At 32.8% G+C, this 13,068-nt stretch overlaps 1 protein-coding gene across 1 annotated transcript; it reads right to left on the bottom strand.

The window, feature by feature from the left end:
• Window positions 1–541: 541 nt before the first annotated feature.
• LOC126664212 (outer envelope protein 64, chloroplastic) lies at window positions 542–12,676 on the bottom strand. The gene is made up of 13 exons (XM_050356488.2): window positions 12,331–12,676; window positions 11,511–11,663; window positions 11,167–11,291; window positions 7,412–7,537; window positions 5,499–5,681; window positions 5,239–5,383; window positions 4,348–4,516; window positions 3,787–3,921; window positions 3,433–3,633; window positions 2,696–2,823; window positions 2,547–2,598; window positions 1,405–1,474; window positions 542–963 (listed from the first exon to the last, which is right to left on the bottom strand). The coding sequence occupies exons 1-13, from the start codon at window positions 12,531–12,533 to the stop codon at window positions 881–883; spliced, it is 1,773 nt and encodes a 590-aa protein (XP_050212445.1). The 5' UTR covers window positions 12,534–12,676; the 3' UTR covers window positions 542–880.
• Between the last annotated feature and the right edge of the window lie 392 nt (window positions 12,677–13,068).

Raw genomic sequence — 13,068 nt, 5'->3', positions numbered from 1 at the left:
GTGATTGAATTTTACCTTTGTCAAAAAAAAAACTTAATACTTATAATGTAAATTATTATTCTAAATTTTTCTTATCTCTATCATATTATTATAATTCTATTTTAAATTCAATCTAAGACTCGTTATATCAAATCTAAAATATACAATGACCTTAATAATTTTTTTAGTACAAGATACGTAAAACAACACTTTAAACTTTCCACATTCAAACAAATTTCCACTCGAACCGGATAAATCTCTTGCGGAAAGCAAAACCCTATTCCTAAATTTTAAATAGTTGTATACATAAATACAGTTTCAAACTGTGACTTCACTTAACTTTGTATTGTCAGATTATTATTTTTAAATATGTTTATTCTATAATGATGATATTATTATTTAAATAAAATTGAACTAATGATTTTGAGGGTCACAGTATAGTGATGTAATAGTAATATGAGCATAATTCTAATAAACGTTTTAGAATTATAACAGAGAGCCAGAACCGTACCTTTTGTGAATTTCGCCAGAGCCGCACCTTTTGTGAATTTTGCAAGGAACGGAATTATAACTTTATAAGCTACATAATGAACATAAAATAATAGGCACAAAATTGTGTGAATACTAACAGATTCTTAAAAGAGCGACAATTATCCACTTCTGCTAAATGTATATGAGATGGGACAAAAATACTACTCTTCACATCTACAGTCTTTGCTTTCAACAAAGAAAGGGTTACTTTCCCGCCTGTATTCATTTGTTACACTCCTGTCTGTATCCACAACGCATCCTCGAAGAATTCTCGTGTGAGATAATCAAACGGATAGTAGTAGTAAGCAATCGCTTAATTAATGAAGTTCCCGATAAAAAATGATGGTAGTGTACGCCATTCTTTGAAAGTCTATTGAAACATCTTACGTAACCTTTCCGCAGAAAGAGCTGCTCTTTTATTAGTTGGCTCAAGCACCAGCGCATATTGGAAATCTGCAAACCCCACAAGTTTCATTGGGTCCAATGACTTAAAGATAATGATACACTCTTACGTATTTTTGTTTCAGACAACGGTCAGCAAAAACTAAAAGAAACAAAACTGGAAGTAGAGGAAAGAATAGAAAATTTTATTGTCTTTGCATTCAGTAACAAAAAAATTTATTGTCTTTGCATTACATAGAGAATTTAAGACTTGATCTTTATTCCTAATTTGAGCTATTTTTAAGGTTATTGAATAGCGTTTTTTATTGACAAGTTTAGTATATGTTGGAATTTGTCTTAAATAGGCTAAGGATTTATCATATAGTTTTCTCTAATAAGTTTGTGCATTTTGCTTTCAACTACGTTCGTAACAACTGAGGTCCATTTTGACAAAGCGGTAATAAAAAACACAAGCGGATAAATTTTCCAACGAAATCTGAGATGATGACTCACCTTCAATTGCCTCCTTATAATAACCAATCATCTCTCTCGCTGTGCCTCTTCTAAAATAGGCCTTTACGTTCTGGATGAAAATAAAAGCAGGAAACAATGTTAACAGAAATTTGAATAAAAATTATATTATTCTATTGCAATTTCTGAACAGGAACAGAATGCAGGAGAACATAGAAATTTTTAAGAACAGTTTCTAAAATTAAACCATGTGCCAACAGAGATCAAATGTATTTGAAACTTACAATGAGCTGAAGTACTTTATCATCTGCAGTACTTGCAGTACTAATTCTATTAACGAGATATACTAAAACCATGCAAACCTACCTGATAACATAACGCAACCTAGCTCTAAATTACAGTCCACCTTTTGTCACTAACTAATTTCCAATAGCAGTACAGAAGTTGTCAAACAAAGTTTGAAATCCTCTTTCAATAGGGTACGGTCCAGTTGAGCCAGACAATTACTTCCAACTCCGAAGGATGGACTCTCGGGGCTAACTACGTGTACCCACCTTATCTTTAAAGTGTCATATCATGTACTTGTCTCCATTTACTAATGTGCAGATATAAGACAGGTTAAAGTCCTAGATTCCAGTATCTAACTCAAGACCTTGTTTTATTATATGCACAGACCATGTGACCTATAGCCTCTGCTGTCTGACATAAAACAAACACTTAACTAACTGGCCATTGTTCCACTCGAGACTTTACACTAATTCAAGTGTCGATGTTACCTTAGTACATCCATATAGAAAAAGAAACAAGATTCCAATCCTTCTATCAGTCAAAAGCTAAATGGATCAGTTACAGTGACAGGAAAATTCAAATTTTAGACATTTCGAAGTAACTACAAAATGCATCCATACACATACCGCTTCACGATCCCACTAGTACCAAATGATGGAGACAGCATTCATAGTATGCCAAAACCCATCAAGAGTAGCCGACCATTATTGGTGATACAAAAAATGAACTATCAAAAACTAATACTTTAGAAATGAAATAGAAGTGAAAAGCAAGAGCTACCATCATCGAGTAACATCACTGATATCTTTTAAATGGACATTAACACATTAAGGTGCTCATATAAGAGAAAGCAATTGCATAATCAAATAATTTCTTTCTTGTAAGAAGTTAGTTACCTTCTTATCAAGGTTGATAGCTTTGGTACAATCAGCCTCAGCTTGAAGGAAACTGAAAGTAAAAAAAGAAAAAGGAATACATGAAGAATTCCAAAGTAACTTATCAGATGTATTGATTGATGAGATATTTTTAAGAAAAATAAATTTACCTCCCAACTTCAAGATATGCAGCAGCTCTGTTACTATAATATGTTGCATTCTTGCCATTCAACTTAATAGCTTCAGTATAACAGCTAATAGCTTTCTGCCACTGCTTTTCTTTGAATGCTTGGTTGCCCTAAACGATATAGTTCAATAAAATGAAAATTATTGAGCGGCTGTTCTAGTCTGGCTCTCAATAATCAGCCAACTGAAAGGATATGTGCACCACATAATTGATCCCTAGAACAGCATTAACCATTGCATATAGCAAAAAGAAAATGAAAAGCAACAGCCATCTGAGGATACAAAATAATTCAAACAAAAGAGACTTCAAATATTTCCTGGATGTTATGACTAGTTGATAAGAAACATGTCACATGGGGATGACCTTCTTTTGAAGGTTGTCCTGTCCTTGATTTATTGCGCCTTCGAGCTATGGTGATTGTTGGAGCTCAAGGGGAGAGCTGCCTATCCAAGCTCGCTATAGAGAGTTGGCTATTTTAGTAATAATATACCACCTACTCCAACCAGATTTCTTAACAGCACAACTTAGTACCACATCTAATGCATCTCTGGCGACATAAGGTTATGCTAATTATAGCTACTGATGTTAACTTCAAATACTTGATATTAGTCCTAGAACAAAATAGATCAGCCATCATAGAATGAAGATATGCACCATTGCTTTTCCAGAAGGCCCGAAATACCAACAGATTTGAGAATTACAATAGAAATGAATGTTTACCTTTTCTTTAGCCATCTCAGCAGATCTTTCCTGGCCATCTGGAGTATGAGAAACCTTAGATTTTGCAAGCATATCAACCTGCTCTTGTAGAGTTGCATACATGTTCTGTACAGTATCCAGTAAAAATCTATCACCCCCATGCCTAGCTATGAAGGAAACTGACACAGGACACTTCTCATAGAGTCCCAGTGGAACTGTTACCTGAAGAGTCAAGTAAATTTAAACAAGATTAGGCACAAAATAATTATTACTGTAGTAAGATAGAAAAACTATGGTTTGCTTTACAAACCACATATCTAAGAGACAGGTCAAATTCTTTTAGACGTGCATATGAAAAAGTAAATGAACACTCACCTGACAGCAACCTGATAGGCTTGCAATACTCAATAGACAAAATGAAAGAATTTGGTAGTCCTCAGAAGACATCTCCTTCGCACCAAGTTTTGGAGGAAGATATGCAGTAGTAGGGATCACTAGAATTCCATCATCCTGAACACAAATGATCAGGAAAGAAATAATTCAAAACAAAATATTTTCAACAGGCAAAATCCAACGCAAGTCTGGATAGCAAAACAAGGTGACTAGTGAAAGATGCACTAAAAATGCAGGCTGAGGAAGAGCATGAATTCCAGATTATAGAGGATCTCACTGCACAAAACACACATCTGTATTCTAAAAAAGCAATTGCAATGATCTGCCCACCAAGTTAACCACAGATCTATTACAGGCGGAGCAGCTAGGAAGAAGTGTACAGAACTATAGAGGTACTTAATTTGAAAAGTATTGATTTCAGAAGACGGAATGTCTCCTGTTTTCTTTTTCCTGAAGAACAACTTTGGCTTGCTGCTAGCAGTACGCACATAATTATAATCGATATTAACAAACATAATGTCAGCAACTAAAAAGAAACGTTACCTTCAAAAGTGAATTGATAGATGCACGTATTTCATCCCTAATTGATTTATAAATTTCCATCTCTGCATTTGGAATGTCTATGATTTCATGTATTTCTGCCAACATATTATGATCAAAATTAGGCTTCTCAATATTAATCCACTCTTCATGATTATTTCTGAACTCGTATCTGTCAAAAAGATCAAGACATAGTCATTATCCAAAAAGACCATCAAAATAAAAAAAACAACTGCTCAAGAGTATAGTCTTTTGGGCACAATAGATCAAGCCTAATATAACGAAGGAAGACAATGTAACAAAAAAACGTTTTAAATTAAATTTTAAGGGAATCACTTGAAAATGAGCATAGTTGGAAGAAAAAGGGGATATGAATCATTTACTTTTTCATTCATTTGTACTATTGTTTTAAGCATCCCTAACAAGAGGAACTGAAGACAAATAATGCAAACAGGGACACTGCATGGTTATATGATCATCGCACTTGTTACTGCATGACTTTTGAATTCCATTAAACTATTTATGGTGTTGGGCTTGAAAACTTTAGCAAGCTTTTTTTTGTACATTTAAAAATATAAGTCTCAAAGAAGTAACATTTGTAGTACGCACGCAAGCTAAAAGTTAAATAAATTATGTTATACAAGACCAGTCCATGCCTTCCCAGTAATCTTCCCAGTTCTTTCATTGCACTTGATTACTGTTCGCATGCAAGGTCTATACGGACAGGCAGTAAACAGAATACCGTTGGTACCATAAAATACAATACTAGCATTCTCAAATCTAAAATTAACTAAATAACAGTTACTTCATGGGAAAAGTGGAATGGTGTCAGCATGACACGAGAATATCATGATTCCCATAAGACAGTATAAGAAATGAAACGAGAAAGCTCACCTGTGTAGAAGCCGCATTATATTTGCAAACAATCTTATTGACGAAGTTCTAAGTTCGCCATTTGTCTTCTTGTCGTGTAAAAGTTTCAAGCTAGGAACTTTAGAAAGTAAAAGGTTGTCTAGATTTTCATGCTTTAAAATTTGTCCTGATGAAATTTCACAAGATATAAGTTGGCAAAATTCCATAGCACAAAAGTAAGACATACTTAAACTTGAAAATGATTTACAAATGAAACTCTCTAAGCATTCAGGAGAACATACTTCCAAAACACTTTTCTGTGGATTTAATTACAACTTGAGCAATCCTGTCTGCAGGAATCTTCAACAGTTGAAAACAATCATCAGCAATTATAACTTGTCTTGGATTACGCTGAGCTCCAAATGGCAATTGCAAAAGTAAATGTCCAACACGGCGCATAACATTGGGATCTCTAGCAAACCATCCTGCATAGAAATTCCAGAACGTCAGCATAGGGGAACAAGGTTGAAAAAAGCCAGCATTCTTGAGTTGATCCAGGACAAAGAAAAACACACAAGGCAACAACAGCATTTAGCTGAACTAACTTACAACTTATTCCACAACCTACACAAAACCCAGAATTCGTAGTAACATAGTTAAAATAGAAGACCTGGAAGATGGTCAGCATTCGGGCAGAAATTATGTGTCAACAAATTTTGCAAGTATACACAAGAGCTTAAACTTTAAGTTTGATTGACTTTGATCTTAAGGGGTGTCATTTGAAGAATTTTTATAAGGCAATGGATTAAATTAAAAAGACTTACGAAGATCCATAGAGATTGGTCAAAATTAAATTGTCAGGTTAACTAACATTTCATGTCCCAATGAAAGCCGATTTAGTTGTGATTTTTCTATTAAGGCAAGACTAAGCTCATCTTTGACACAGGAAACAAGCTGGGGGATCGCGGGTACAGGATAGAATCTAGCAGACAGATGTGGCTACACCACTGAGCTTTTGCTTTTAGATGTGTTGATACAGGCTACAGCATGATTAATTAACCATGTCAAAATCCTGAAACAGTAGATAACATGCCAATAGAGTCATAAATTTAAAACAAAGTAACATCAATATGCCAACCCAACTTACAAACCTACCCGGCATTCCCTCAGCCAACTTATTTTGCTGGAGTTGAGGAAGTCAAACCCACCATTAGATCAAGTTCTTGGAGTAAATTCAACTATTCGACTTGAGGTGAGCATATGATTTGGATGCATAACATTTAATATACATGTCAATATTCCCAATACCTTGTCACCTTTACATACCTTTCCATATGGTTTATAATATTATATCGCATGCGATTTCATTCAGTCATAAAACCCTCTCATCTCTGTCATAGCAAACGGACTTTTCATTTGATATCTTCTAATTAACATTTAACACCTAGAAAAAAGTGGTAAAGAGTGTTTATTGTTTTTTAGGGGTATTTGCAATTAGAAGTCGGCACGTCATTAAAAAGTTGGCACCCCACAGCCTTACCTTTCATTTTCTGGCATTTCTGGCTTAAAAGCATTTTTCCTTCACCAAATGATGTCGTTATTGGCAGTTTTTAATTAATAAAACGACACCGGATGATAACGTTGGGCTTAAAATGCCAAAAACATTGCAAATAAGGTTTGTGAATTTGAATGTTGGCTAGGTTTTAAAACCTTAATTTTTGGCCCAAAATCGTCTGGATTGATAAAGATAGAATTAAGGTATCCCACAATAATAAATAAAAAAATAGAGAAAAAAAATCCAATACACATGAAGAGACTTTAATTAACTAAAGTATTACACGCAATGTCATTCAAGGAAACATTAAAAGCTGGAATTAGTTTGTTCTCAGTCATAACCAAAAAATTATACAACCCCCTAAAAGAGAAAAGAAAAGAACATAGATCTTCAAATTTGTGTTGAAGAACTTAACTAAACATACAAACAGAATATACAGGTTTTGATATATCGATTTGATGAGTTGTGGGGTGTCATACAAAGAAAATTTGAATCATTTAAGGCATTATGATTAAAGAAAACAAACAGGGCCCCCAATCTCACTTTGTCTTAATCCAAAAACAGAATAAACCCCACACACCAAACAAAATTCCATATTTTATTGAGGGCTATATAATTTGTACACATCAGGATATAATAAAAAGTAGTATCCATACATACCAACAGTGTCCAGACTTGCTGAAACAGCTAAGACTCCCATGTGAGGGATTACTCCATATGAGGGTCTGAATCCTATAATGCCACAAAATGCAGCTGGTAATCTCACACCACCAACAGTGTCAACACCTGTCATAACAAATTGGTAGAGGAACATGTTTATGGACATAGCAACCACAACTGAAAAGCATCCAACAGTATCTCATTATACAATTGATATACGACAAATTTAAGAAGTCTATTCTACATATTTTTCATAAGAATTTCAGGTCTGGAAATGAAGAGAAACTAAAGAAAAGAAGAATAATTTTTTTAAGAATTGCACCGAAAAAGGTTTTCTCAAGGGTCCAGCGCAATCACATCTAGGGTTTGGGTGAGCTGAGTCAGCACAACTCAAATAATAAATGCTGGAATTCTATTAACACTCTCCCCATCAAAATAAAGAATACAAGACTAACATTATAGACTCGAAGAAACTATAATACTCCAACAATTAGTAATCCTAAATTAAAAAAATTCTAACTAATACGAACTAGGAAAATTCTAAGCTAATAAAGACTCTTAAATAAAACTTAAGATAAATTATTATTTTTTGGGTGTTAAGACCAAAGTAACCTAAAATCTTTAAATTGTGTCTTCCTTTCATTCACGTTGGCATCGTTCTCAACTGGTTAGAAAAAAATCGACTTCAAGTTTTGAAGTGCCTAAGCAGGAACAAAAGTAATGCATTGATCTTTCGTTATTCCTTTATTGTTGGTAGAAATAGAAACACTTAAAATCTTCTTCTAGATTCATCCAAACAGACATTGGGAATAACAAAGTCAATCATTTGACATGAGATATAGGCACCACCACAAATTCACCACTCTAGGTAGTTAAACTCGCCAGGTGGTACTAAGGCAAAACATCTCTGTATTGTCTTAGGCGCTAGGTGCAAAAAGACTAGCTTAAATAAAGCAAGACGCGGATTTCTTATAGAATATTGCTTCCTTCCACAAAAGATATGTTGGTTTCTATTTGGACAACCCAAGTTATAGGCTTGTTTCTATTTTTAGAAATTTGCTAACTATAATCATCTAAAATACCTTCAAATGAATTAGTTTTAGTCAACTAAATTAAATTGATTGTGGCTTGATAACAGTAATAATTAGTGATTTTTGATATTTCCATATTAAAAATAATTCTGTGTATTTTATGGGTCATTTTGAGTTACTAATTTAATAAAAATGCATTAAAAAGATGAATCCATTAATTATTTAATAAGCGTATTATAGGTAATTAATATACATTTAACTAAACAAGCTACATTTCTTAATATGTGTGTAAATCAAATAAGCATTATTTTTTATGCACGAAAGGAGTACTAATTATTAGGCCATCTTCAACCATTTATACACAAAAATGCTGCAAAATTTAGACCAAAATGCATCTGCTGTAGTGTTTTTGGTCCAACCATTTTCAACACCAAAAGAATATTTTCGGCATATTCTTATCTAATACTAATATTATATAAACATTTTACACATTACACCTATGCTTTATTCATTACTTACAAGATACGTCCATATGTTTATTTATAGTAAAACAAATAATAGATTGTAATAATAAATAATATAAATATGTCCATTTACATTTAAAATAAATAAGACATTAAAAACAATTAATAAAAAAAAGAAAGTTACATATTAAAGTTAAAATAGTCGATTACAATCGTTAATTAAATTGGAAAAATAAAAAACATTTTATTTTTAAGGGAAAAGGGTCAAATAAGCCCCTAATGTTTAGCCTATGGGTCAAGTAGGCCCTCAACTTTCGGAAAGGGTCAAATAAGCCCCTAATGTTTTTAAAATTTATTATCTAAGCCCTCCTTAGGGGTCACCGAGGACCCTAACATTTGTTAAACCATGTCAACGAGGACCCCTAAGGAGGGCTTGGATGATACAACTTAAAAACGTTAGAGTCCTCGTTGCACCTTTCTGAAGGTTGAGAGCCTACTTGACCCATAGGCTAAATGTTAGGGGCTTATTTGATCCTTTTTCCTTATGTAAACATTTGAATTTGAATATTTATTCCACAAATGTTCAAATGATTTTAGTGAATATTTTAATAATTTTGATGGATCTAACTCTAATTTACCAAATTATTAAATTACATGTATTTTATTTATGTTTTCGAGTAGTATTAATTTTCATATTGTTCTTGGGTGTTTTCTTAAATCGTTTTTAAATTAATGCAGATCTATGTTTGTTAAATGTTGCATACTCAAATTTGGACTAAATGGAACATAGTTAATTTGGACTATATTGACACAAAAGATAACAAATGCTTAATAGTGAAATTTATAATAAAACAAAAAATATAAAAAATAAAATGGTGTTGGATTGGAGATGGTTTTTTAACCAAAAATGGTATTATGATGTTGGGTTGGAGATGCCCTAAATAGTTAAAATATGTAGTTATCTTTATCTCGGTTGATCAGGGCTTCTAAACTACTTTTCAAGAGTTGGACACAAAAAAGAATTCTTTCGTTGCAGTATTATTTTTTATTATTTTTTGAATTAAATAAAAATTAAAAATCCAAAAAGACTTTTAGGATTCCTAAGATAATTTAAATTGCTAAAAGACTCGCACACTGACAATCAATCATATTCCAGAATTAGCAGGTTCATGAGATTAGACATGAAAAAAAAAATTGAAGCATAGGAAGGATTACATGGATACGAGCAAGATGATTTTTTACAAGATGATTATATACAAGCGGACGGCACAAAGGAGACCAACTATGTTAGTCAGTATCCAAAGATAGCCCCATATAGGGGTGTGCATCATCCATTTGGATCAGCAGTAAGAATATTCATATTCTTGGTTTTTGAAAAAACAAAAACAAAAAACAAACTGAATAAAAGGTCGCTGGTTAGTTTTTTAGTTTAACTGAAATATAAGAATATTTTTTCATTCTAAAATTTTTAAAGATATAAAAATTGAGATATTAAATTTAGTAATCAAATCTAAGGTAATAAAAAATAAAACATAATATTTTTAAGAATATTGTATAATATATTTATTGTTTGTTTTTTTTTTGGCTTGGATCAGTTTGTTTTTTCAGTCGGTTCAGTTAGTGCACACCCCTAGCCGCAAAGATGAGGTGCAAATGATAAAAAGCACTTTTAGAAGTTCGAGGGAGGACGTCATCAATCAGGTGACGCCTTTTAAGGCTGAGGCGATGATTTTAAGAAAAGGTTAGGCTAAAAATAGTAAATAGTTTAGCGTATGTTTTAATAAATTAAATAAGTTTTAAACAAGTTAAGTAGATCTTTTTCCTAATAAATAGCCTATTTTGCAGGTGTAGGAATTTAACTATTGGTAGCAAGCAACTTTCAAGAGAGCACAATCTAGATTTAAGAAAAAAATAGTACCAAAAACTGTAAACTAGTACATTAAGAAAAAGAACAACTGGCTGTTTAGTATTTTAATGTTGAGTTATGCCATTCTTCAAAAATTGGCCATTTTACATCAATGGACCTGTGACTCTTTAAGATGATGAAAACCCACATTGAGAATTAGGTGTTTTAAAACCAGTTAGTAACTATATATTATGGTAAAAACTGCCACTTAAAAAGATCAAGCGCAAACGAAGGTTAAAATTATCCAAGCTCAATGAAAATTTAGATGTGTAGAGAAGAGCAATAGAAGAGAAATGCATAATGATAATTATTAATTATGTTCTCAAATCTGTCAAAAAGAAATAAAAAGCACACCTAAAGAGAAGTCAACCAGATTAGCAGCTACAGCAACAGCAGCTCCGCTAGAGGAACCCCCTGGTACACATGCAGGCACAGCTGGATTAATGGGTGTACCATAATGCTTATTTTCTCCATTGATACTGAAAAAAGGCATTTCCAGAAGAATAAACATCCATTATATAACAGAATATACAGTTAAGAATCATATTAGGTATTTGCTTATCTACTATTATACCAGGAACGTGACCGTGCTATATATGAATTCACTAGTAGGAGCTCTTATTTTCAATTATTAACATGTGTATATCCACAATTCAGAATTCATGTTGAAAACTGCAAATCTGCAGGCAAACACATACCTATAAGCAAGTTCATCCACAACAGTTTTCCCTATGCAAGTGGCACCTCCCTCAACAAGAGCTGAAACCACAGGAGACGTCTGAGAAGCTACGTCATGTGTTCTCACCCAATCCGGATGACCAAATCCAGTCACATATCCTTCAATGTCAAATCTGATAATCACAATAATAAGAAAGTTTTAGAAGCTAAAGAAAAGGAAGATTCTAACCCAGAGCAGCATGTCAAACAAAACTTCAAACTGTAGGGCTGAGTTTCCAATTCAAATAAGTTCCATTCTAGCCATAAAATCAAATTTTCGACCAAATCCAAGACCATGCTAGCAACAAATCTCGTCGGTAATAGAAATTTCCAGCCTTCCTAACAACACAACTCCAATTAAGGACCACTAATATCAATCATCCAACTTGAAGTCATTCAATCAAAAAGCTATCGTTCGTACTCATTTTTTGGAAGAAAACAAATTCCGAATGGCAAGAGCTATATGATTGAATTGAATGCTATTTATTAAAATTTCATATTCAGAAAAACTCCTATAGATTAGCTAAAATTAAATTCTTCAACTTCAAAAAAATGAAAAAAGTCATTTTGAAAGAAATTAATGTATGCCAAAACTCATATCCGGAATTCAAATGAATAACTAAAAAAACACCTTAAAATGTACTTAATTTACTCTTCTTCCCTTTTACCAATTAATTTTAAAGTATTCAGCTTACTCAACTACAGAAAACAATGAAAACCAAAATTCGCACCAAAACCATACCAACTAATCAAATACAAAATTACAGTTTTTACAAAGACAAAAAAGGTCATGGAACATACACGTCGGAGACGGCAAAGGTAAGGGCGGTGAGAGGATGAGGAGCTTTAGGAGGAGGCGGAGGAGGAGGAGGAAGAAGCTGAAGCTTTTCAACAAAAGCACCAAAATCTTCTCTTATTGCTCTCTTCAATTTTTTAGTAACTAATAAAATACCAGCAATTCCCAGTCCTAATAGCACCCATAGATTGGCTGGGTTAGAAGCCATACTTAATTATGTTTGCCTCTGTTCGCTACTTAAAACCACCATAAAACCCTAAACTAAACACATAGAGAAGATAGAGAGAGGAGAAAGAGTTCAGAAGATAATGAGAAACAAATAGATTGAATTTGTTTTGTTTTGTTTTGTTTCGTTTTTTACAAAAATACATATACATAAGTAAAAGGTATTCATACCTCCTTCAATTTTGTGCAATGCATATTTTAACTTTTAAATTCAAATTATATGCAATTCGCCCTTCAAATTATAAAATAATGCACATTAGTCCTTTGAATCGAAATAATAGAGTATATTTAAATCCTTCACGTGCTACCAATTGTTATAAGAACAAAGGGTCAACACGCCTCCTGAACTTGTGACACGGGGTTATCTAACCCAATTTATATATTTTTGAGCAATTAACCCCAAAACTTTTCATTTTTTTGTCAAATAACCTCATAATTTATATTTTTGTTTCAAAAAATAGATTTAAAATAATTATATTACGACAATTAGGAAAGTATTTAATTACTTTTTTAGCATC

This window comes from Mercurialis annua, linkage group LG1-X (genome assembly GCF_937616625.2).
Source record: "Mercurialis annua linkage group LG1-X, ddMerAnnu1.2, whole genome shotgun sequence".
Classification (NCBI taxonomy): Eukaryota; Viridiplantae; Streptophyta; class Magnoliopsida; order Malpighiales; family Euphorbiaceae; genus Mercurialis; species Mercurialis annua.
Note: the sequence above shows the minus strand (reverse complement) of the source record. Positions and strands in the feature narration are given on the sequence as shown.

What these genes read in the sequence shown, in the direction of transcription:
- LOC126664212 (XM_050356488.2), bottom strand. Translation starts at nt 12,533, where the DNA reads ATGGCTTCTAACCCAGCCAATCTATGGGTGCTATTAGGACTGGGAATT. An exon ending in TCTGGTTGACTTCTCTTTAG is followed by an intron (nt 7,538 to 11,166) that starts GTGTGCTTTTTA and finishes TTGTTATGACAG; the next exon opens with GTGTTGACACTGTTGGTGGT. An exon ending in GCATATCTTGAAGTTGGGAG is followed by an intron (nt 2,599 to 2,695) that starts GTAAATTTATTT and finishes TTTTACTTTCAG; the next exon opens with TTTCCTTCAAGCTGAGGCTG.